The sequence below is a fragment of the Diabrotica virgifera genome, chromosome 3, assembly GCF_917563875.1.
Source record: "Diabrotica virgifera virgifera chromosome 3, PGI_DIABVI_V3a".
Classification (NCBI taxonomy): domain Eukaryota; kingdom Metazoa; phylum Arthropoda; class Insecta; order Coleoptera; family Chrysomelidae; genus Diabrotica; species Diabrotica virgifera.
Window position 1 is genome coordinate 133,230,820 of NC_065445.1, and position 27,501 is coordinate 133,258,320.

At 33.0% G+C, this 27,501-nt stretch overlaps 1 protein-coding gene across 2 annotated transcripts in view; it reads right to left on the reverse strand.

Moving 5' to 3' along the window:
- Positions 1–522: 522 nt before the first annotated feature.
- Positions 523–27,501, reverse strand: part of LOC114336382 (leucine-rich repeat-containing protein 40-like) — a 97,229-nt gene continuing 70,250 nt past the window's right edge. The window contains exons 10-11 of one of the 2 annotated variants that reach the window (XM_028286740.2): positions 16,978–17,163; positions 523–9,001 (exon numbers count right to left, since the gene is read on the reverse strand). In XM_028286740.2, coding sequence (XP_028142541.1) covers positions 8,971–9,001; positions 16,978–17,163 — 217 coding nt within the window. In that variant the 3' untranslated portion in view covers positions 523–8,970. Of the gene's footprint in view, positions 12,863–16,977; positions 17,164–27,501 lie in introns of both variants that reach the window. The other variant, XM_028286739.2, reaches the window with a different exon arrangement.

Genomic DNA, 27,501 nt, shown 5'->3' on the forward strand with positions numbered 1-27,501 from the left:
TATCGAGACGAAAGTCACCGAATGCACACGAGGATCTTGCCCGATTGGCGATTACCTACCAATGGCTACCAAATGAACATTTCATCAGCGTACTACCCGTTTATAAATATTTAAGGTTATATTGGTTATTGGTTTAGTCTATTTGAGTAAAATTATTCTGTGTTTGTAATTGGAAATTGGAACTTCATAATAGATTTAAAATTTTATTGTTTTCAAGTTGTCTATTAATAAAGCAAAACAAACAAATCTTGTATTAATTTAAGAAATACAGTGATCACCACAATTAATAACTTGATAAATAAATGACCTAATTTCTGTAACATTTTCAAATAAATATGAACAAACTATTTACATTATACTGGAATTCTGATGTAGGTACAATAATTTACAACTAAAAAGTAGGTATAAACAAAAATAAAAAAATTTTAACCTAAGGAAAAAGAATATTTTTATATTTAAATAGAAGCAATAAAAACCATACAATTTCATCATTTATTTATCTTTTTTTACATTTGTATATTAATTGTATATTGTGTGAACACAATTTATTTTTTTAATGTCAACGGAATTTAAAAATTACTTTACGATTTGCTTTACGTTACGTTGAGGCAGTCACAAAAACTACCTATTTTAACGTTCATCCTCTACGACACGTTAGTGGCTTTACGTATACGGAGATGCGTTACGTTACGTAGCAACAAAAACTACCTAATAACTTTAAATTATTTACGTAGACTTACGTAGCAGAATTACCTCCCTCGATTCACACGTAATAGCGTCTTTTTCATGAAAGAAAATTCTACATAGAGTTTAAAAAAAAAATAGGCGTGTTTTCCTGTAGGCCTATTGGGGACGATCTTTCCACAATAGAAAATATCAACGCACTGGCTAGCTTACCTCAAGTGGTGTGAAAACGGCTAGATATGTTTGTAAAGGAGAAGTTTACTTTACTCAAAGAATTGTGACCGATCACAGGTCACAGGTCAAAGTATCCTCAAAATACTAAGGTAGCCACTTAGGACACTTTTGACTTTGATCCCTTATGACAGACAAATACCGCCGTTCGTGAAGTCACAATCCTCGTTTATATTCATTTCAACTGACACAAATAAACGTCAAAACATGACGATATAGTAACTATATTTTTGGCCTGAGGAAATGAGAAAACTGTGTCTGTTTAATTTTGTAATTAGTTTTAAATAAAAAATATTTTAAAAATTAAAGTAAAATTATTAACTCATTAATCATAATCTTTATTTTTGAGTTATTTATGGACATTCTTACTTACAAATTCACTTATTCTATTCGTTGTAACAACTCTATTGCACCAGAAACTCGAAGTCGAACACAAGGTTCAACTAACACAGATTGGCGCAGTTGCCACACTCAACTTAATGTACATTGCCTATGTCCAGCTGTACGATTTACGTACTGTATCAGGATAATATATTCTGTGATTCAAGTATTTTGTTGTTAAAGATGTTCAAAATTGTAAGCGTTCCATAACAATATATTATTAAAAAATCACTTTAACACTTTTTCTCTTTTCTCGATTGAGTATTAGTCTTTGTTGTACAAATAAATTATTACAATCACTGAATACATAGTTAGTGAAAAAATTATCACATTTATTAACTGAATTAATAATTTGCAATTATAAAAATAACAGTTATCCAAGAACATTCAAAACCCATCTCTTTAAATTAATGATGACATTTTCAAGTAGAATGACATTCTAGTAATGTTTACATATCCATACCAGTGTGAATTTAACTACACGTAATTTGCCGTGTAAAGACAGAAAATGTAGGGATACATGTAAAATATTTGCCAATTATGTACCCATAGCCTTAAGGGATAAAAATGATTCGATTACTATGATTACTTTTGCATTTGAGTACCGGTACTCAGTAGGTATTTTGTATAACGACCTTCACGAAGTACGAAGTAATCAGAGTAATCAAAATAGATACAAAAGCAGTTACTCGCTCTGTTACGATTGGTACGAAGTAATCAGAGTAATCAAAGTAGATATAATAGTCGTTACTCGCTCTGATACGATTGGTACGAAGTAACGAAGTAATCAGAGTAATCAAAGTAGATACAATAGTTGTTATAACTCGCTCTAATACGTTTGTATGAAGTAATCAGAGTAATCAAAGTAACGATTTGCCTCTCTGTATAGTAATCGTTACTTTCGGTATTCGTAAGTAACGAGTACTTTGTAACGAATAGTTACTTTTTCGACATCACTACTGCACGCATGGACACGGCGTAACACTGCGATCCCGGTCGTCACTTCGAGCGACAAGCTATGGCGGTGGCCGGTTCTCGCTACTTGTCGATGGCGACCACAAGTGGCTGTGTTTGCGAGCGCCCTTATAATGGTGACCGATTACTACCAACACAAACCGTTGAAGTGTTACTGCTGTAAATGTATTTAAAAATTATCTTTGCAATTGAAATATAAATTTTATAAGACTACGTTCATTACACATTCAGCCCTGTGATGTATCACTCCAGTTAAATATAACGTAAAGTTATCCTGTAGTTAAGTTATAATCGTCGAATTGGTGTGATGTATCATATTTAACTTAATTAATTGCGTTATTTCTTGGGTTATCTGATGTATCAACTCATTAACTGTCATTTTATAACGCAACGTTATACGTTAAGTTATGAGATAACTTTGTAGTTACGTAGGGTTTGTATGGTTAGGTTCATCTTTTGACTTTTTTAGAAATGAAGTGAATATTCAACGAAGAACGCGGCGAGATTCAACAAATCCGTTTGAATTGACAGAGTTTGAATTCAAACAAATTTAATATCAAATACCAAAAATATCAAATAGGAAGACCTAAAATAGCAATTAAAAACACGTAGGTACTAATAAAATTAAAACAATATTATAAATAAAAAATAGAGCTAATTTAAAAATATTGCATACTTTTAAAAGTGGAAAAATTATAAAAAAGACAAATCGAGAGATCCAAGAATAAAGATGTTTTTAAATTTATAAACATCCAAGGATTTTACTACTTCCACCTACTTTTATGGTGTATACCTTCTCATAATTCTTTTTCTCGTTCCAACTCGTACTATTTCTACATAAGGTTCTCTTTGTTAGACAAAACAATACTTCCTTTTTAATTTCTGGGAAATAACTCATCTCACAACGGTGAGCGATACACCAACCGGAATTTAAGTTATCGAGACAGTTCTCTGTCAGTTATTTTAATTTAAAGCAAAACGTCAAAAATAACTTTGGTGATACATCACAGGGCTGGTTATCTAAAATATCTTACTATTGACCCACCTTTTAAAAATACCGCTATGCAGTTGACTCAACACATACTCGGTACTTTTATATATGGCATCTGTCAAGGTCTACGCTTTAATATCATATAAAGGAATACTGAAAACCTAGCATCAGAGTAAGCGCACTTGTAGCAAATCACGTCTTGTTAATATTGTTTTCAAGTTCTGACAGCACGCTCAATTGGCGCGTCTTGCACGCTCAATTACTCTTGAGTGTTGTCCCACTGTTCATGTAAAAATTTGTAGTTTTTACCATTAATTTTAGGGCAAATTTGGCGCTTTTGATTGCAATCATATCTAATATTATCTGCATATCTTCTACACTGTTTATCAACAAAACAGTATCGTTAGCATATGTATCTTTATGTTATTAATACATGGACAAACACTCCTAAGGGGAGACAGTACACAACCCTGTCGTACAATACGTATCTTCTCTGATGTAGTTCTATCAATTTGAGCTGAAGTGGCCTGTTCCAAGACAAGTTAGCCATTATTCGAGTATCTCTTTCATTTGGACCGATTTTCTTGAGTATTTCCATCAGTTTGATATGCTGTACTGAACACCTTCTGAATACTATTCTGCTATACTGAATACCATTCCATAAATACCAAAACCATTTCTGAACATATTTTATATTTCAACAATTTCTCTTGCACAATGGTTTATTGTTGCCAAATATCCAATTTTTCATATATCTGGTGACGTCCATATGTAGCAGTAACGTCCTCATATGACGACAAAATTTGTGTGCACAATTTTCTCTCGTCTTCACAATTAATTATAAAAATGTGATATTAGTTTAAGAAATAAACTATCTTGGGAAATTATAATTTTAAGTCAGATTCGAAAAAAATTAAGATAAGAAAATATTCGTTAATTGTTAGATCAGCGGTTCTCAACCTTTTAGCAATGGCGCCCCTTTTGAACACTGAAGATAGCTCACGCCTCTCCTCCAGTCAATAATTGGTTGGTTCAAGTTAGAACAGTGAAATTGTGAAACTGACGATGCTAACTCTACGTTAGCAAAAGCTGGGATGCAAAATAAAAATCCAGATATATTTAAATACGAAAGTTTATTTGATGTCTCATTAAACTTAATATTGTTTATTTATTTGAGAAAAAGAATAATCAAAAAATCAAATACGAATATAAAGTTGAAAGTCTTATATGAGTGTTTTTGCACTTTCAATGAGAGGGTTGGCATTGTCTGTTCTTGACAAGTTTTTCGATATTGGGTTGAAACTGTGTCAGAGCACACCTCAAGTCACTTTCAACGTCCAGCCTTGAACGGTATTTTGATTTTATATACGCCAATGCAGAAAAACCAGACTCGCAAAGATATGTGGATGAAAACTGGGCTAATAACTTCACATATACTAAAGCCACTTCTGGGTAAACAGGAAAGTAGGTTAACCAAAATTCTTACAAGTCCATATTTGCAAAATCTGCTTTTGCTTGTGAGTCACATTTTAGGTCAATTGCCTGCTCTTGAAGGTTAACTGGAAGAATGTCAACTTCGATATGAAAAGGATCTCTTGTCAACTTAAATTCCCAGTTTTCCGAGCTAACATCTGGAAAGTACTTTCGAATTTGATTTTTCAGTTCTTCCAAATGCCGTGATATGACGTCTTTCAAATCCGAAACTAGATGTAGTGGAAGGGTTTGAATATCATCGAGGAGGTCGTTCAGTTTAGGAAAAGAGGAAAAGTTTGGCTTGGAACTGTGAAGGCGGCGTTGCCAAAGCGATATTTTTTCAATAAACCCCTTAATTGCATCATAAGTGTTTGAGGTTTTTACGGCCTTGAAGCTGCAGATTCAGGACAATAAGTGTCTCAAAAAAGTCAGACAAATAAGCCAAGTAAAAGATATTTTTATCATCTGTAAATCTTCTGTGAAGATCTTCTTGTTTTGAAGTCATTAACAAAATTTCAACTTCTGACTTTAAATTGAAGAATCTTGCAAGCATATTTCCTTTGGATAACCACCGGACTTCTGTGTCAAACAGGAGGGTTTCCTGATCACTATTCAGTTCTTGACATAGTGCCTGAAAGAGAATAGTGTTTAATGCGCTGGTTTTGATGTGGTTAACTATTTTAATTGCTAAGTTTAATGTGACGTTGAGAGGTTCAGGTAAAGTCTGACTAGCTAAAGCTTGTCTGTGAATAATGCAGTGAGAACCAATTAGCCTAGGGTTCTTCTTTTTTGCCAATTCCATAAATCCAGATCGACATCCTGTCATGGCTTGGGCCCTATCAGTACATATACCAATTACTTTCTCCCATGGAAGTTCATTGATTACTAAAAAATCTTCAAGAGCAGAAAATATGTCAATGGCTTTAGTTGTTGTTTCAAGAGATGTTGAAAACAATATTTCCTCCAGGCACCCGTTTTCTGTTAATCAATCGACATTAAAACAATAACTGTGCATGCTTTGAAATATCAGTTGTTTCGTCACACTGCAAAGAAAAAAACGGCGAACCTTTTAATTTTTGCAATAGTTGATTTTTCACATCCAGAGCCATGTCATCAATTCTACGTTTTACTATGTCGTTTGAGAGAGAAATTTTTTCTGCTTTCTTACAACTGTCTTCACTAAGTACGGTACTACAAGCCGTAAGTAAACAAGGTTTAATTAGTGACTCACCAATAGTATGTGGTTTCTTGTCTTTAACTATCAAAAGTGCTATTTTGTATGATGCTTCCACAGCTTTCTCATTTTCAACACGAAAATTTGCAGTAGAGTCAAGTTTCATACGTTTTAGGCTGCTTTTTTGGCAATAAAAAATTGTGGGCCTTTATCTTTCAAAGAAGAATGGTTTGTAATTAGATGCCGTTCCAAACGTCCGGGGCGCATTGCATCATTACTAAGAACAGCATGGCAGTTGACACATTGAGGTAAATGACTGCCGTTTTTCTCCATAAAGGTAAAACCATACTTGATCACTGGCGAAGCGTCCATGTAACCACTGTTACCATTGGTAACAGTTAAAAATCTTGCAAATAAATATTTTATGACGATGAATAATTCTATTTACCAATATTTTTACCAATAGAAATATATTATTATATTATGTGGTAATAGTACCTTACTCAGTAAATATCTCACTAAATAGCCAACTACTCGTAGACACGAAAATATTGGCGAGTTTATGTGACTCCGTTGCACTTTATTATACTCTGTTACCAGACTCATTTCTGGTGACAATGGTTATATACGCACGCTGGCGCTCGGGACCGGGTAGTGACTGAAAATTTTGAAGAAGCGACGGCATAAGCGCGCTGTGTATCAGTAGGGCTGTTACCAAATTTAAAATTGGTGACAGTACCTATAAAAAGTGTGCGTGCAGTTAACCATAGATGAGTGTCGCTTCTTAATCGATCAACTACTCGAAAAGTAATTCTCCTTGTATAATTTTGAAGATAAAAATGAGATTCTTAAAAATGCAAGACCTATTTTAAACAATTTAAAAAAGGAATCAACAAAAGTAGTTCGATATTTTAAATTTAGTTGGTACAGTGAAAATCCTTGGTTATATTATCGTTGCAAGAAAAATATACTGTATTGTTGGGCATGTCTTCTGGTTTCTACAGAAAAATGGGTGGACCAGGTTCACGATTTAAATGGTGTTAGATTTTTAAAAAGGAGACATGAAATTTCTCCGTTACCTACATGTAAGATGTATACCCAATTTGATTCAGTTTGGCAAAACAAAAATCAGAAGTTCTCTTAACCAAGCTTTTAAAGCAAATATTGCTAAACATAATGAATTTGTTCAAAAACAGATAGGTATATGGTATATCCTTAGCACACTTATAAGAGATACTGTATGTTTTTGGGCCAAACAAGAACTAGCGTTTCGTGATCATTTTGAGTGCGACGACTCTGACAATCGATGCAATTACGGGGAATTGCTAACATTAATTGCCAAAAAAGATCAAAAATTTTGTCAACATCTGTTTTTTTCGAGAGTTTCAAGTCATATACAAAATGATATTATTGAAGCTACACTCACCGGCACAAAATTCCGCCACCCAAAATTTTTTATTAAGTTTGACAATTTATAACTTTATTATTTGTGCTCCGATTTTCAAGATTCTTGCACCAGTTTGTAGGTACATGTATTCATATTGTTTGGTATTATACCGGTAACAAAAATTTTTGCTTGCATGTCATTGTACAGGGGTGAAAGGAAGCGTTGTATTTTCTCCTAATTTTAAAAAATTCTGTGGAAAAATGGAATAGCTGATTTTGTTTCATAGTCCTGTCATATTTTCCCGGAGACATCACCAACATTTTGTTTTTTGAATTATCCGAATATCTTTTTTCTTGTAAGAGCTGTACCATTTTTTGTAAATAAAAACACTGATTGACTCATACAATTGAGGTTGGATTGATAAGATTAGAATGGCCCGCATGCAGCCCAGATCTCAATCATATTGAGCATTTATGGAATGAATAAAAAAAGCTATCTGCCGTCATCCTAGGCCTCCAGAAAAGTTGGTACATTTATGGCCCTTGTAGAGGAATATCGGGCTATTCCCCAAGCAAGGAAAACACATCTTTATTAGATGCTAAACAGATTGCAAGCAGTCGTTGCTGCAAGAGGTGGACATAACCGCTATTGAATTGTTTTGTTTTCTTGTTAAATTTGTTTTGTTTTGTTAATTTTAGTGCGTTTGATATTTTTAATTAAATAAACCTTCAAAGCAGTGTTTTTAATTACAGCTCTTACAAGAAAAGAGATATTCAGATAATTCAAAAAACAAGACCTTAGTGATACCTCCAGGATAATACAAAAAGGGTATGAAACAAAATCAGCCCTCCAATTTTTCCACAGAATTTTTTAAAGTTAGGAGAAAAAACAACGCTTACATTCACTCCCGTATAATGCCATCTAAGCAAAAAATTTTTGTTACCGGAATAATAGCAATTGACATCAATACATGTACCTACAAACTCGTGCAAGAATCTTGAGAATCGAAGTACAAATAATACAGTTATAGATTGTCAAACTTAATCAAAAATTTTGGGTGGCGGAATTTTGTGCCGGTGAGTGTATATATACATTTAGCCATATCTTCATTTTTTTAAATAAGATGTTTTGCATCTGGTTTTGGTAACACTTCAGAAAAAGTCACGCGTCGCCACTGTACTTGATATAATCGTCTGAATACAATCTTTTCTTTGGAAGTGACTTAGCCATTTTCAAAGCTGTTACACAACACTATTAAATATTTCACAAACAATCACTCTGTTATTAAATAACGATTACACTGATTGCTACAAACAGCACACAGACGCTGTCGATTGAGACTGACGCGTGAGACGGAGTCACTGAACTGGAGCCAGGAGTGCTTGCAATACAGTGTTGGTAAATATACTTTGCGCTCCTACGATGTTGCCATACACAAGACTGTCGTGTTTAACTAGGTTGTGTGTTTGAGTAAAACGATTTTAATCACGTTTAAATAAAGAAATATTTCTAAACAAAATAAAAATACGAAATACAAAATATTTTGTTTTTTAACAAAATATATATTTTTTACACATATAACAAAATATGTATTTTTTAATTTTTATTTTTTTTCTTTGTACCCTCACGCCTCCCCTGAAATTCTCTCACGCCCCCAGGTTGAGAACCACTGTATTAGATGATAATTAATGCTGAAGATATCCATCTGAAACATTACCATCATTACTAATGTGATCAAATAAAATGTATGTAAATGTTATAAATCGAAATATGGTAACAATTATTGATATAATCGAAATGTGGCAACAGGATAACACGACATGATCGATATTCGTATATGAGTTATCATAGAATTAATGATTGGAACTCCTTAAACTATCTGCATTTTTCCTTTATATAATTTTTTAAACATGTCTTATTAAAAACATACCACAGAAATAATAATAGTTATTAAATCATTCACTGCAAATTTCTTATATGTATATAATACTCAACATGATCCATAAAAGGACTATTTGGCAATATGGCAATATATTCTAAAAGTTATTAGATTAACAAATATTAGTTTTAGTCTAAGAAAGATAAAAACTAAACTATGGTACTTATACGTTACTTTTCCACCTCCCTCTTTACAAAATCACACAAGCGTTGCACATCCACGTGTAGATTAAAACTTACATCTAGAATTTTTAACCATTAATCTTAATTTCCCTTGTTATTATTCTTACGTAAAAATGTGTTTTGAATATAAAAATGGAATGATTGATTTTTTATTTGTTACGTCAGCCCTTGGCCTATGATCGAACCGCAAGTGGGCCTCCAGTAACCCAAACTTTCTAGAAGCAGGTGTTCACCGACGTTCCGAATCTGTCTACTGTCGACGGTTCCAGACTGTTCGATGTAACGACACTCTGACTTATCAAACGAGCACAGCTCCCGGAGCGACCTATGGCCGGTGAGAGAAACGGTGGTCTGCGTGAAGATTATGTGGGTTTACGACCGACGAGAGGGTCTGTCACCGGCCATGGTTCGTTCCGGGAACTGTAGACGATCTGATGAGAACGTTCAAGGGAATGGACAGCCTAAGTCTGAAGTCATAAATTTTTTGAGGAGCTTATATTGACTCCAAACAATTTTGTTTGTAACGTTATCATGTATCAGGAATTTTTCATTTATGTGCTTTGTGTGGCGAAATAAGACTTCACTTAGGTATTTCGTTTAAGAAACGTGTTAATTAAGAGATTTTTATTCGTTTTTGCTCAGGTGGTTTTTATTCCTTAGTGGTTGAAAATAAACATAACCTCAAAACTGTTTACGTTCTTATCATTGCATTAAATTAACTCACCTGGGCAAAAACGAATAAAAGTCTCTTAACTAACACGTTTCTTTAACTAAATACCTAAATGAAAAGTCTTATTTTGTCACACAAACCACGTAAACAATAAATGAAAAATTCCTTATGAGTGTTTAACCTTATAAACAAAATTGTTTGGAGTCAAATATAAACTCCTCCCAATTTTGTGACGTCAAGACTTAGGATGTCCATTCCAGATAACAGTTCACAAAACATCTATAGGGAAATTTTGACTGTAAGAGTTAGTCGGAATTATAAACTCGTATTGTCATAAATAAATGTATATTATAAATTAAGTAGTTATTGGTGTTAGTGTAAATGAATTAAATAGTGTTAAAAATGTCTGTAAAATAAAGACTAAATAAAATAGATGTAAATAATTAATAGACAACTAAAACCAGTGCATTATAATTGATTGAAATTATAAAACCAGTTTGTGAAATAATGAAATACTAATATCTAACAATAAAACACTGAAAACGTTTGTTTTCTATACTTCCACAAAATTTAGTATAACTATGTGACTACAGCTGTTTCGGCAGAGTGCCTTTCTCAAGTGATTTAGTTTACTATGGGTTTCCCTTTTTAAAGTCTTTACCTGAAGAGGTTGAGGAGTGGGGAGCTGTTTGTCTCGAGTTTGTCATTCAGAATTATATCTGTATTTTTTAATTTATTAATTTCCATAGATTCTAATAAAGATAGCTTAAGGCCTTTATTCTGAATATGCAGAATTTGAAAATCTTCATTAAAAGAATGATTATGATCTTGAAGGTGAAGTGCGTATGTAGAAGTGTCTGTGTTTCTATTGTTGAAAGCCCTTTTGTGTTCTGCTATCCGTTTGTCAAAGGTTCTGCCAGTTTGATCGATGTAAGTTTTCGGACAGTCACCACAAGTTAGTTTGTAGACACCACTCTGTAGTTGTTTTCTCTTTCGGCTCTTATTGTTCTTAATATATTTGCTTAAGTTGTTGTTGGTTCTGAAAGCTGGTGTTATTCCTTTCTTTTTTATGTATAAATTAAACACTAATATATTAAGCATAGCTAGGATAATAAATAATATCGTTAAGTGATATTACACAATAATTTTGATGACAATCTTATCTCGACATGACAATAATTTTACCTTTTTCTCTTTATGTTGCATCTCATATAAAAGGGTGGCGATCATCGAACATTGATATTTTTGATATCGCTGATCTAAACAAGTCAACGGAACTATATCCAAACCAGGTCCTAAAATTGTTGTACAGACAGTTTTACATTATGGTGCGGCTGTTTTTTACCGCCCAAAATAATTTTCTCTTTTCGTTCTTAAATATTTTTTTGTTTACACGCTTTACCGTTCAGCGCATATATTGTTTTGATTAAATACACACTCAGATGGTTAATTCTCTTGTCTCTCAGGGACCATTGCATCACAACTGACTCATGGCACGCTGAGATTTTTCACGATGAACACATAGTTCAGAAAGGATGCATGGAACAGGAGAAAATATTGCCTAAGCAATGCCACCAATGCTGCAGAGAGTTGGCGCCAAGGCTATTCGCGGTGTGCAAGTACTTGGAGGGGATATGAGACACGATCGTGCGCGAATAACGGAAAAATGTTGCAACTTTCTTAAATAATTCATATTGTCAATTGAAATTGTCAAATTGACGAATATTTCATACCTACTGTTATTGAAGAAGAAAAATTATATGTTAATCCACAATATTGATACGATACGCAATTATTATATAAAAGTAAAATTAATTGTATTTTGCTTGCAGTACTGCATTTTAATAATTAATTTTATTTACTACATACAATTGTTTACCTTTTAATAACATAACCTTAATATTACTTTTTCTTCTTATAATTTTTTTGGGCCATGGCCTTGACAATTGTCCAGTAACCAGGCCCAATATGATTGGCCAATATAATTAAAAGTGCGAAAAAAGTTGCCGAGCCATGAAACCAGGTGTCGCATTTCCGAACTTGCACGGTCCAAATAGCCTTGGCACGGTATAACGGCACTGCTGTACCTGACAGCAGTATGCCTAATTATACCCGAAATTTCGTCCCAACTCGCAGAAATAATAACTACACCAAGACAAAAACAAATAGGGATAATCAATAGAGTCTGTAACTAAAGATATAAAAGGAACGAGTAGAGCGGCGAGAGGTTTTGTATCTCGTCATGTTGCCACATCCTGTTTACGTGCACACCCTCTTTATGATTAAAATTCTCTTAAATCTCTTCCCAGATGCTCCGAAAATTCCAATATTGATTTGGACCATCTGCGGGCCACAATTAACTAAGATATTCGAAGAAGATCGTCAGGGATCAATGAGTAGTGATTGCGCCTCCATCCGCATTGCATTTTTGTAATGTCTGCTGCAGTTGTACACGAAATTTCAGGAAAAAATATTTCCGGACCAAGTTCTGTAAACCCAGATTATAATGTATCCTAAAACCAGTAGCAAATCTCTAAGATATAGTTAATTTAAACGATAGAGAACAACTAAGCCATAATCCTTGTCACCTCTATGGGATTATAAATAAACTCATTTTTACGTAAGAAAATATTAATTTTAGAACGACCCTTAAAATTCCAACGCAAGCTTTACGTTGGAATTTTATCTCTTAAATACGACAAGACTGATTCTGTTCCCTGCTCTAGTATTGCGTATCTGGGTTGTCTGAAAGGATTTCCTTTTAATTCTAAAGACCTGAAATTAAATTTAAAAAAAATTAACTTTATTAGTATTATGAGACAAATAGAGTTAAATATTACATTTATTGAATAATCAACCGATAAAACAGAATATTGGATTAAATATGTATTGTCTTTATTTGGGATTAAACCACAATTGATTGTAATTAAAATTACATTTTACATTTATTTTTGACGTTTCGATTTCCAATGCGGAAATCGTTTTCAAAAAAAAAATATTATAGATTAAGAAATTATTTTCTTAACCTGTAGTTTATTCATTGGTGCTTTGTGGCAGCTAATTTGACAGTTGACTCACTTGGCCTCAATCTTGTAAGAAAATAGCCATGTTTTTAGTTGAAATTCGAAGGGTGATGTTGCACTCATAGGTTAGGTTATACTGATTATTTCAATGTGCAGTTGCACTCTCGGATTAATATCAAATTATGATCTTTATATGCTTATTTTGCTTCTTTGATTTTTCTCTTTTTTCGTTGTCTCTTTCTTTCATGACTATTGATGCTTTTTTCCATTCTAGTCTGTGCTCATTGATTCTCTGTTTTTGATATGATTCATGCTCATTCATCCAGTGGCGTGCTGTAACTTTTCAAGCGGCCCGGTGATTTTATAAAAAAAGCGGCCTCCCATCCTCATTTTACCTTCCATTATCAGGATTTTTTACTCGCTATTGATAAAACAAAAATACAAAAATATAAATTATTTTTTAATCCAACATAAAACTTTGAATTCAATGAAATTTTTTTAAATTTACTATGTTTTTAAGTAAGAATAAGCAATCTTACAAATAATAAATATTATCACATGTATGACAATATTGTTTGCAGTCAGTCAGAAATCATAATTGCCTGAATAAATAAATAATTTTTTGTAATTAAGATAAAACTAAAATAAAATTTTGAGAATTCGTCGATTATTTCATCATTTTTAAGTTCATACAAAGCGTATTTTTCTATAACGTGTATGTTTATGTGTTATTGGCACATTTTTCTATAACCGTGAGCATAATCCAAGTGATCTTGTGTTAAAGTACTTCTTAACCGATTTTTTATGTATTTCAATGTTGAAAAGTTTCTTTCACAAGATACTTGTGTCACTGAAAGAGTTAATAAATGATTATATAGGTACTGTATTTTTTTTCCTGAAAAATGGCTTTGGCAGAGCCAATTCGCCAGACTTGTTTGGGATTGATTGCAGATTCATAGTCATCAATTTCTTATTTCATAACATAAGAACAATATTATTTTTATAGATACATATTAGGTACATTGTGTTGCTTTTTTAATTTCGTTTTTTAATTACTTTACTGTGTTTTTTTAATATATATTTTAATTTGTGGTAAACAGGTTTACTTCCTTTTTTTTTGTTAATTTTCTTTTCTTTTTTTTTGTTTCTATTCTTTTATTTATTTATTTTTATTATGTTTCCTTTTTTTATATATTTTTTTCTTTTTAATTTTTTCAAACCACATTTACAAATTATGACTAGTTAGTACATATTACGTTTACAACTTGTATTTACATAATTTAACATGTTTATAAATTTCCATATCATTTGTAAATATTAAAGTATTAAGGTCTATTGGGAAACAACATTTTAAATTTTTTAATTCCTTATAAAGGTAGTTTATGTTATTTATGTGTAAATTACATTCTAATATGACATATACTGTATTTAAATTTGGATAAGCACACTGATATAAGTTGAGCTTATGCAAAACAGCGTAACAGCAAGCTATATAATCTTTAGGTACACTTTTTAGTAGGTACCACACGGAGGTGAAACTTTCACGGTATCAACAATATTGTCATTTGTTCATTCATGTTCATTATCATTTAGCATAGCATCCTTCATATATTCTGTAGACTGAATAGGACTGGATCCCACGTATCAAAAAAAATTGATTAATAGCAAGCTGAAAATTTGTTAATAGCTTAACGGTGTCTTGTCGGACAAACTGTGATATATGGGAACACTGGAAGAGGGAAAGTTTTAATTGAGGAACAGTTTAAAAATTTGGAACGTTAGATTACGAAAACGGCCTATGTATTTTGTCGGACAGAACTTCCAGTTGATTTGTTACCGTTTCATTAAACTCTCATGCAAAATCAGACTGCTATTTATCACCAATAAACTTCCTGTTGGACTTATTAAAATGCCCAGGTGGTGATAAATACCAGTCTGATTTTTGAATGAGAGTTTAATAAAATGGTAACAAATCAATTGGAAGTTCTGTCCGACAAAATACATGGAACGTTTTCGTAGTCTGACGTTCCAAATTGTTAACCTGTTCCACAATTAAAACTTCCCCTGTTACAGTGTTCCCATACATAAAAGTTTGTCCGACTAGACCCCGTTAAGCTACTAAACATATTTTCAGCTTGCTATTAATCAACTTTTTTGGTAGGCGGGATCCAGACCTAGAACATAATATTCATCATTAACTTGATCTTCTATAATTTCAGTATTTTGCAAAATCCTATTTTTTAATACAATCCATTTATCAGCAAAATCAACGAGTTCTTCTCTAATGGCAGTCGCAGATATGGTAGGATAAAAGTGTCTTAACTTTTCAGTGAATGATTTAAATGCCGTTACAGGTATACCATTTTCTATTGTATCAAGATTTCTAAGATGTAGAGTGCCGGATGTAGATGACGATTTGTCTTGATCAAATCGTTGTTCAATAGTTATAATAATTCTAATAAGTTTATCATTACGTTTCTCATATTTGTGGAACACTCTTGTGAAGAAAAAAGTTTTTCCATTTTTATATTCTGCAGAGTACATGATTATTAGATATTTAAAGGAAATTGGAAAACCACACCTACTTGTATGTATGAATGTAAACATTATCTGTAGTAATCATTTATGTATATAGAGTCATATTCATTTACTTAAACTGTATTTTACAATTAAAAAAGATTTAAATTGTTTTTAAATTATTTTGTTAATATCATTCGATTAGAAATTAAAAAAAAAATTATTATCTAAAATTTTTTGTGAAAAAATATTTGACCGGTCTTTTGGTGGTTGCACCGTTTCATTTATATGGCCAGCAAGCCACTGCATTTATCCAAATAGTTAGTGGTTTGAGGTTTCACCTACATAAAAATTGTTGCATTCACAAGGTATTTTATAAATGCAGTTCTTTGATCTACTCTGTGTTACTTGGTTTGGTTTTTGGACAGATCTCAGTGTGTTAGTTGTTGTTGATTGTTGTGATGTATTTATTTCGTATCCTTTTTATTTTTTCTGAGTTTTTCTGGAATTTCAACGGTTTTCGATTGTCGGAGGTCGGTTTTGATGTGAGTATTCCTGTTCAACAACCCCAAAAACCCCCCGAGTAATGTATTTGCATCAATGTAGTGTCGGAAAGCTTCGAAATTCCAGAAGATGGCGTGCATATCAGTCACCCTGGACAGTAGGTGCTCCGAGGGTCAGTTCTGATGTCATATTCGTGTTCAGCAACCACAAAAAGCCCCTGAGTAATCTGTTTACATCAATTTAGTGCCGAAAACCCTCGAAACTTCAGAAGCTGACGTGCCCCAGCAGTGACCCTGGGTACCAGGTGCTCCGGGGGTCGGTTCGGAAGACGTATTCGATTTCAGCGATTCCAAAAACCCTCGAGTAATCTGTTTACATCAATTAAGTGCCAAAAACCCTCTAAACTCTAAATGACGTACCTCAACAGTAACCCCTGCTTCGTCAGTGACCCAAAAACCTCCAATAACAAAACCTGGCCCTTAATATACTGATTTTGAGATGTTTATTTACTTTTGGATGCATTTTATGCACTTTAAAATCCATTTATGCATTTCTATCCATTTTTATATTGTACTTTTTCCTGACCTCATTCTGAACACAATCCAAAAATATTATCTCTAGGCGTTGATATAAAGTCGATTTATTTTTTCCTAAATGTCCTGGTCTAAAGTGAAGACCATGGCTCTTCATGAGCTGTTAGCGATCACTGATGATAATGATGATGCAAGTACAAATCTTCGTAAAATATAATGTTTTATTACAGCATTGGTTTTCTCGAATATTCAATGGTATGTAGTTGTGGAATAAAGTTAGAAGTCTATAAAAGTATAACGTCAATATTATTACCTTAATTGTTTAATATTTCCCAGCTCAGGAGGAACGTAATTAATACTGTTGTTACTTAGGTCCAGAGTGGCAATCCTCGTTAACATTTTTAAGTTATCAATCGGAATTTCCTCAATATTGTTATCATTCATAAGAAGTATTTCAATACCCACCATTTGAAAAATACAATTTGGTATTTTCTTAAACCTAAAAAATCATTGGTTGCAAATAATAGGTCATCTGTACTTCTGATTTATAGAAGAAATAAAAAAGTAAATGCAAATTAATATGAATTGCAGGATAAAGGATAATATCAACGTACCAGCAATATTTTAAAAAAATATTTGATAAGTTTTTTTGCATGGGTTAGGGTCAATTACTATCTAATACAGATCTATCTAATTACTATCTATAGAACGTGCAACCTTGGCAGCTAGTTAAATGTAAATTGTGACTCCGATGAAGAGATACTAAGGACATGGGACATTAAAAACAAATTATAAGCATTCGGATTGTGGTTCTATCAACGGATCTTAAAAAATAAAGATGTTCTTAAAATTATGAATTTGGAACGTCGATTCATAAAATATAAAGAGGGCAAAACAGAATACTCCGGATATATAATTAGAGGACCTAAATACCATCTACTTCGCCTTATAATACAAGGAAACGTGGAGGGAAAGAGATGGATTGGTAGAATCTTTCATGGTCGAGTAATATTAGAAAATGGTGTGGTTCTACAGTAGAATAGGGAACTTGCATAAAATTTTAAATTCGACAAAAATGTTATAAATCACAGCAGAACATAATTTAGAACCTGTATCAAAGATAAAAAAGTTTTGTTTGTCTTTCGTTTGGCCCCTAACGACGACTAAAAATTCAACTTATACCAGCCACGCCAAAACGCGTCGTGACGTCACACCGTTGTATGTTTACATTCTACACCAATTGTACTTCTTCTTCTTTTTTGTTTTTGGTTTCGCTGCAAGGCGATTACCAGCACGATTTATAAGCGATCTTGACGTAGTCTGGCTCTAAGCCATACCAAAATCGCTGACTATGTTCTTGTAAGGAAGCTTTTGATGAGGTGTGATGATTATAATTAAATGAGATTAATTGGATCAGGTTAAGTATGATTAAAAATTAAAACATAAATTAAATGACAAATAGCAACATAATATAACACGGATACATATAAACAGTTGAGCCTTGCAATTTGTAAGCTTATTTTGTTAATTGCTAGAAAACGCATTGCAGTTTATAAGCTTATTTGGTTAATTGCAAGAAAACGCATAATTACATTGACTGATTCTTCCGTTAAGGAACTTAGAATATTGTATATAGAGAGCGGTGTTTTGAAGTTCATGGAAATAAATTTTGTGTATATATCAAAATTAGGAATCACATTAATCGGGCATTCAAAAAAGATGTGGTTTAGATCCTCGAGACGACCACATTCACAAAAAGGATTATCTTTTATATTCATTTTATACAGATGTTGTTTTGTTAAACAATGGCCTGTGCGCATTCTAATGATGGTGGTAGTGTGTCTTCTATTTCTATATGGAAAATTTGAATACCAAGGTTTTGTAGGAAAGAAGTCTTGAATTGTTTTGTATTGCGAAGTCTTCTTCTGGACTAAAGATTTCCATTTTTCTTGGTACTCTTTTGTAATTTTTCCTCTGATGACTGATAGGGCATCCTGGGAATTCAGTTGTACTTCCATGGGTACATTCAGGTCTCTTCCTATTTTTGCCAGTATGTCAGCCTGGGTGTTACCAAATATATTAGAGTGTCCAGGTATCCAGGAAAGGAGAATTTTGGTACCATTCTCATTGGCTGAAGATATAAGTTTCTTTGTTTTTAGGGCCCTTATATCTGCTGAAGCAGATATGTTACATGTTTTAATATTGGTTATTGCATTGAGCGAATCAGAAAATATTATAGCTTTCTTTAGATGTTTTGTAGTTGCGACTTCCACCGCTTGATGTATTGCTATACTCTCTGCTTTGCTTATGCTTAGAGCTCCAGGAAGTCTTGAGGAGAAATTATATTCAATACTCGGGATGCATATCCCAAAACCTACCCTTTCTTTGTTTTTTGAGGCATCAGTATATATAAAGGTATGGTCTTTCCCATATTGTTCAGTAGTCATAAGGAATTTTTCTTTAATCATCGGGTCATATTTTTTGATATTACAATTTAGAATTGGAAGTGGATTCATTAGTGTATCATAGTCTAATTCATAGCATGGAAAATTTGGGCTTTTGTATATTTTTTTCAAATATGGAAAAAAATATTCTAATGCCGAAACCAAGTATGGTACATTATTCCTTGTATAAAAATTAGGTTTGTTTATAAGTCTTTTACGTATTTCAATTAGGAGTAATATTATGGGATGATTCTCAATAATGATGATTTTACTTAAAAATTTAGAGGCTAACAATAATCTTCTATGTTCTAGGTCCATTTGGGCAGACTCTGTCAAGATTGCCAAATTTGGTGTAGACTTCATGCACCCCAAACATATCTTAAGTCCCTCAAAAAATACTGCATTGAGTTTGTTGTTGCATTTTTGTGATATTGGGTTGAATAGGAAGGAACCATAATCGAGGTGAGATCTGATCAAGGCATTAAAAACCATTAGGAGTGTTCGTGGGTCAGCTCCCCACCAGACTACATATTGCACGTAGGATGTTAATATTTTTCTTTGCCTTGAGTATAATATTGTCAACATGTAAGTCCCATGATAGATGCTTATGAAAAATTATGCCTAGAAATTTCACTTCATTTTTTAGAGGAATGGCTGTGTTGTTGATTTTGATTTCTGTTAGATTATCTCTTCGCCTACCCTTTGTGAACCATACAGCTTCACATTTGTCTTTGGATAAGGACAAGTCATGTTCTGCAAGCCAGTGTAATGTGTTTTCCAATTCTTTGTTTATTTTACTTACCATGCTTTGGATATCATATCCCTTAATATACAAAACCAAGTCGTCTGCATATCCACATATTTTAACTTCATTATTGCTAATACAAAACAATTCTGCTATATAAATATTAAACAAAATGGTACTTAAGGGAGAACCTTGAGGTAGCCCCTTAGTTGCCATGAAAGGTCCCAAAAAGTCACCATCATTAGATCTTGAATATAAAAGTCTGTTCTGTAAAATTTTGAACACAATATTATTTATTGCAGATGGAATATTTCGAAGTTTTAGTTTGCTATAAAGTTTGTATATATTGACATTATCATATGCTGCTTTGATATCAAGAAAGATGGCCAAAACCGATTGCGAGGATTCAAAGGCTTCCACAATTGTGGAATGAAGGATGGTCAAGTTGTCAGCAGTGCCTCTTCCTTTTCTAAAACCTGTCTGATGGTTGGTGAATGAACAGTTATGTTCTAAGGACCAATCTAGGCGATTCTTGATTAATATTTCTAATGTTTTAAGCACACATGAGGATAAAACTATTGGTCTGAAACTACTGGCCAAGAGTGGATTTTTGTGTGGCTTTAAGATATTTATAACATTATGGTTTTTCCAATCTTCAGGCAGGTTGTCACCATTTAGACAATTATTGTAGATATTCAACAGAAAATGTTTAGCTTGTAGTGGTAGATGTTTTATCATAAGGTAAGGAATGTCGTCCATACCTGGTGCCGAATTTTTTTTATTATTTACAGCATTGTTAAGTTCCCAGATTGTAAAAGGGGAAACTTGCTCGTTTATATCGTCAAGCTCCAAATTTGGATCAATAAAAACTGCAGACATGTTCTGTAGAATTTCTGTTTTAATGTTAGCTGCTGGGTTATGAAATGTCTGGCCGTAATTTTTGTTATTTGAGAATTTTTTAACTTTATTCCAGACATAGGTAGTGTTAGATTCCTTATTTAATGATTCACAGAAGTTTATGAATTTATTTCTTTTTTTAATTCTGAGGTTTCGTTTAGTTTGGGCGATTATCCGTTTAGCGTTTATATAGTTCTCTAAGGAAACAGATTGTTTAAAGTTTTGAATTGCCTGTTTGCGGCTTTTAATCCAAAGTGAACATTCTTCATCCCACCACGGATTTGAAGGTTTACCCTGTGTTCTACAGTTTTTATAGGGAATTGAGTTATCTGCTACTTGATTAACTACCTCCAAAAACTCATTGTAATTAGAGTTTACCGGTAAATCAAGCATTCCTGTTATCATCCCAGTGTGGAATGTATACCAGTCTGCTCTTTTAATATTTCTCATTTTGTATGTTTGTGTATAGATGCTATCATTTTTGTTAAACTCACAGTTGTTTATTATGACAAAGGTGGGGAAATGGTTGCTATTTCCACAATCTTGTATGACACCCCAAGTAGAACATAGAGCCATATTATTACTTGCTATGGCTAGATCTACAGCGCTAAGATTATTATTAGGAGGTTGAAACAATGTTGCTGACCCATCATTTAGGATAATTAATTCTTTATCAAAAATAAAATCATAAATATTTTTTCCTCCCTTATTGGTAGGACATTTATCCCATAGGGGATGGTGAGAGTTCAGATCACCTAGTATAATTAAGTTTTCTATAGGTATGTTTTCTATTGTTGAGCTCAAGAAAGGAAGAGTTATGGCATTATTTGTATTGGAGTAAATGTTTATTATGTATAAGTTACCAATTTTTGTTGTTATGTATTGGATTTGGTCTGAGTTGTACTTCTGAATTGTAGAAAAAATAATAGATTTCTTGATACAAGTAGCTACTCCACCATATCCGTCATCTCTGTCCTGTCTGACAACATTATAATACTTCAAAGAAAAATTAAAATCTTGTTTAAGCCAAGTTTCATTAATAGCAATTATGTCAGGGTCTTCTTTGAAAATTAAGTTCGTTATGTTTTCCCTGTTTGATTTAATACTTCTAATATTCCACTGAATAATTTTTAATTTCTTTTTTGAATTCATGATTATGTGATTTGATATATGTTTAATTAATTAAAATCAGAATCAGATTTATCCTCTTGGTCCATATAGGACTCTACGTTTAATCGGGAAAATAAATGGTTTTTAAGTAAATTTAAGTTTTCTGATGATGTATTACTAATAAAATTTAGGCATGAGTTTAAAAAGTCATTTGAAGAAAAGGCATCAATATTTTGAAAGTTTTGCGATGCACTGGATTGCCAGGCTTGATTGGAGTTTTGTGATAAATTAGCTGAGGTTCTTGATTTGAAAGGTTCTGAACGAGAAAATGAGCTAGTGGGGGAAGAGGTTGGCTTTTCTGGTCTTAATTGCTGTGTATATGTACTCTTTTCATTTGGTTGCTTATCTTGACGTTTTTGCACGACTCTCCGTTTGTTGTCGGAGTTCAGAGCCACCTGTTGAAAGGAACGTTTTACTGTAGATGATCTAAAATTGTTTGTTCTTCGTTGCGATGGTTCTATGGTGTTAGAATTATTTGTACTGGTACTTGGAGTATTTTCTAATGGCCTGCTGTTATTTTTAAAATTTGGAAAATCTCTCGGGTTATAAATAAATTTATTATTTGAGATGTACGATTTTGGAATGGCTTCACTTGCCTCAAAAAATGTCAAATTTTCATACGCCATCAGTTCTTTAATATTCTTTTGCCTTGTATATTCTGGGCAGCTCTTGTCAATAGATTTGTGAGAGTCCTTGCAGTAAAAACATTTTGTCATGCATACGTCTTCATGTTTGTTTTCCCCGCAATTAAAACATCTTTCTTTCCCTTTACAGTTTGTTTTTGTGTGGCCAAATCTAAGACAGTTATAGCATTGTGTCACTGGGGCAATATATGTGTCCACTAGTCTTGGTATGCCATAAAAAAACACAGTTTTGGGCATAAGAACGCCTCGAAATGTAAATAGTGTCGTACCTGTGGGTTCATAAGAAGTTACTCCATCTTTAATTACTCTTCTATTTAATCTTTTTATATGTAAAATTTCAATGTCATTTCCTGTATCGCAACACCGAAGAAGTTCTTTTTCATCAATATATGTATCAATCTGTCTGACGATACCTTTGCAGGTTACGAAGTTAAAAGGTATATATATCTTGTATCCCTGATTTAGAAGTTGAGTGTTCTTAAGTAGCATGTTAGCCGAGTGAAAATTGGCAAATTCAACTGAAACTCTATTGAGCCCTTTACTATCTATTTTTTTAACGTCATTAAGTTTGAGGTTGAATATATCTCGAGCTATTTTAATTGTATTGAATGTGCCAATTTTTATATTCGGTATATTTGTAGATTCAAGATATATTACAAAAGGTCCATGATCTTTTTCGGAGTATGTATTAACCTTTTTTTCTTCCTGAGAATTATTGTCGGAAGTCTGATTTTGATTTTTTTCGGAATTATTAGTCATTGCAATTTTAGCCGGAGAAGAAGTATCAGGATAAGGGGGGACTGAGCCCCCCTTTTCCTCACTCATTGTAAGAAAAAACCAGTCAATGAAGTATTAATAACTAGAAAGCAAAAAGAAATAAAAAGAGCAAGCAAAATAGCATAAAAGAAAGCCGCTTGAAAAAAAAAATATAAGCAAAAATGCTCAACTTACCTATATGCAAACACTTAAGCAACAACACCGGCGGTTGTTAGCTAGGTTAAGACCCTAAACTAGTGGCAAACTTTAACTGCTGCAAAACAGAAACTGTTCACACCTCGAAAGCGTAATGTCTAGTTTAGAAATATTAAATTTTTGGAAAATATTTCTTAAATTTAAAATACGCGGTCTGACGTTTGGTATTTTATTTGACAATCATGTACACCAATTGTATATATAATTTTAAATTAGACATTATAAACGTCAGTAAAAAATACAGTTATGTGACGTTAAGTGTTTTTGATCGTTTGAACTATTCATAGAAAATTTGTACTTTTACAAAATGGTTTTATTTTCAATAGTAAACCTTCTTTTCTTTCCTTCAAAAACTGTATCAAACTCCAATCTCAACAAACTGGTATATATTATTACAACGACATACGATAAATGTCATTAGAATATAAATATTTTTCCTTTATTTCCCGACGACGAGCTGGTCAAATACCCAAGTAGGTGGAGGCCCATAAACTAAAGAAGGAGAAGAAGAATATAGCTAAATATAACGCTGTGTCTAGGTACACGCTAACGTGTACGCAAATAAAAAAGTTAGTGTCAGAGTGTTGGAATTTGTTTAATCGCGTTGTGTTTACACTTTAATTTTAATATTGATTAGTAAAGAGATTTCTTATTTTTTATTTGTTTAGTGTTTGTTTTTAAATTAACTATGCAGTGTGGACAATTATTTAGTTGTTTTAATGAGTTTAACAACATTTTAAAACAGTATGAAAAAGTTAAGAGACTATAAATTAATATATATTTTTTTAGTTATAAGTGAAATAGTATTACCGTCCAAAATTAAAATAAAAGGAAGACCCAAAGCTTTCACAATAATAATTAACTTGTTCTGAAGCTATTTCCTTGTGGCAATTTTGTAATTAACTATTCTAAATGGGAACTAAGCCACAATTTAACTAAAAAAATGATTTTATTAACGTTTCGACGTCTAAATCGGACGTCGTTGTCAAAATAGAAAATATTATTAAATTAAACAAAAATGTTGCTGCTTAGTAAAAAATTGTTTCTAATAAATTATTTAATCTGACTAATTTTTGTATTTTGACAATGACATCCGATTTGGACGTCGAAACGTTAATAAAATCATTTTTTTAGTTAAATTGTGGCTTATTTCCCATTTAGAATAGTTGATGATAATAATTAACTTACGTATAAAAATTATTTTAACAATATTTTGTACGTGTCATGTCAACTAAATACATATATTTATTTTGCTAACCTAAATATATACTTTTTTATATACATTGATTTATTACAATTAAGTTTGAAACATCTGAATAGTTCTGCTTCCCTTCCCTTAACAAATATTTTTCTATCAGACAAACACTAAACATATCAAAATAGCATCTACCAAAATATACAGTCACTGCGCACGCAAAATAATGACGTCATCGGCTTGATGAAGTTTAAATTCGCGTGTACCTAACTTTTTTTATTTGCGTACACGTTAGCGTGTACCTAGACACAGCGAAATATAACCATAATAATAACTAATGTAAAACTATGTGACGTCACGGGTCGTTTGAACTATTTTATACCGCAGAAGACTATAAATATGTATTTCTAAGTTATTACGAGTTTTTGAAGCGTGAAATTTTGGAAATCTCATTTTTAAACAAAACTGAACATTATTATGTAATAAAAAAATGTGCAAGTTCCCTATTATTTCGTTCAGCAACCGATAGAAAGAGGTTTCACAAAATTGTAAACGTGATGACCGTTAACTTCAGAATACGGACATGGTGCCTAAATAAGAAAACGTGGTCACTAGCCGGTCTCAAAAATCTCAGGAATCTCAACAATCTCAAGGAAAGAGAAAAAGAGCATCATTGCAATAAAAATTAAAAATTAATAGCAAATCGGATAGGGTACAGACGCCGTAATTTATTTTTGTCTAGGGACCCATAAAGACATTAATTGCATTTAGATAAACTAGGTCATGGCTAGAAGGTCGGTAACTTATATTAAATGTCAGCATACGATATCGGATGAAAGTAATGCTATATAAATTCTTAAGAACTGTTCCTTGTACACTCACAGTAATATTTATAAGAAATATGCTCCAGAAGGACATGTTGCAATAATCAATACTTGCACTATTGTTGTTTAGTCGTAAGCCGGGTCCAAACACGTGTAACGTGTAATGTAAGATTACGTGTAATTTAACATCAACAGTGTGGACGTCACACGAACGTCCACACGAATCGTTTAACGAATCTTGGTTTCCACTCAGTTGCTACGAACAGCCGAATAGGGATGTCGTGACAGCAGGTAGGTACTGCTTTTATTTGTATATATTTACTAACTGAAGACCGGAAATAACGTTCGGTGCGTCAATGATGGAAAACTGATTTATATCAGAAAAGATCTAGTTTACTTGAGTACCTAAAATCTCAGCAAATGAGTGGCCAATATTAAAACTTTACCCGGATGCCGCCTACTGATTTTGAATATTTATTAACATAGGTAGATCTAAAATATTAAGACTACTGTCATGAAATCTGCAATTTCACAACAAGATAGACTGGCACTAACATTTTTGACAAGAGATTCATGTTCTTCTTCTTCTGGTTCCTATCCGTTTCGGATGAAAGAAATCATATTGGCAATCATAACCTTGCTCGCTGCGGTAACGATGCTGATTTCTCATAACGTGTCCCAGATACTGTAATCTATAAAGCCACATCTCAAATGCTTTAAGTTTTTTAATAGTGGTGTCTGTAAGCGTCCATGCCTCCGCTCCGTACAATAATACAGCGAAAACGTAACATCTCAAATGTCTCATTTTTGAATTTAGGGATATGTTGTGGCTTTTGAAGATGGAGCTTATTTCGTTAAACACCGTTCTTGCCTTTCCTATGCGGCACTTTATTTCCTGTACATTTGTACATTGCTCCACTGCTCATTTATAATAGATCTCAGGTAGCAATACTGTTTTATAGCCTTCGTGCCAATCAAAAATAATACTATAACTGGGATATTCCAATAACCGATCATTGGTGGCTAGTAGAAATAAATGAACTAAATATAATTATAATAATGATAATAGTACATACGATGTACATACTGTATATGTACATCTTACATACATATATATTTATATGGTTTTAGGCCTTTTTATGTCAATGATACAGCAATGTAACCTATTATTATTAAAAAACCAAATTACGTTTTCTGTGCACGCATCTATTAATAAACATGAAATTCATACGATATGTAGATATGAAGCATTTTATGTAGGTACATATTTTCCTATTAAAATACATACAGCAGAATTAGTTATTTACTCTCGAAAAAATTTTTTGGATCCCAAATACCGGGGTTTTGTTGGTATAAGCAGGTAGATTCGTCAAGCGATTGCTCGCCACACGTCCAAACGGTACAACTTTCACGAATGCCGTCCAAACGGGTATTGCGACTGCGAGCGCCTTTGTGTTCACGAAAAAACCGACTGGCGCCGGGTCCCGGCGAGCTCCAGCGCGAATGGTACATGTAATGCTCGCAGTGCCGTCCAAACGCAGAATTGGCGTTTCATTACACGTTACGTTACGCATTACATTACACGTGTCTGGACCCGGCTTTATACTGCTAATAACATCAACCAAGTTTAGCTAAGCCCATGACTGGGCCACACTAGGCTTTATGAACTAAAAAAAATCCTTAGAAATTCTGACGAAAGACCTAACAGTCTAAGGCTGCACCTACATTGAATCCGTATTTCTTCGATCCGATACGACGTCGGATTGAAAACAAGCTCAAGGTATTAAAGCGTAATGCGTAGTATTAAGGAGGCCGCGCACTGAATCTGCTCGGCTAAGAGCAATCGACAGCTTTTGCTATACATGGAAATAAATGAGCCACCGCGCACCGCTTAAGAACGTTCGACTCGGAACGGCCAGATCGTCTCGACTTCGGCGGAGAATTAT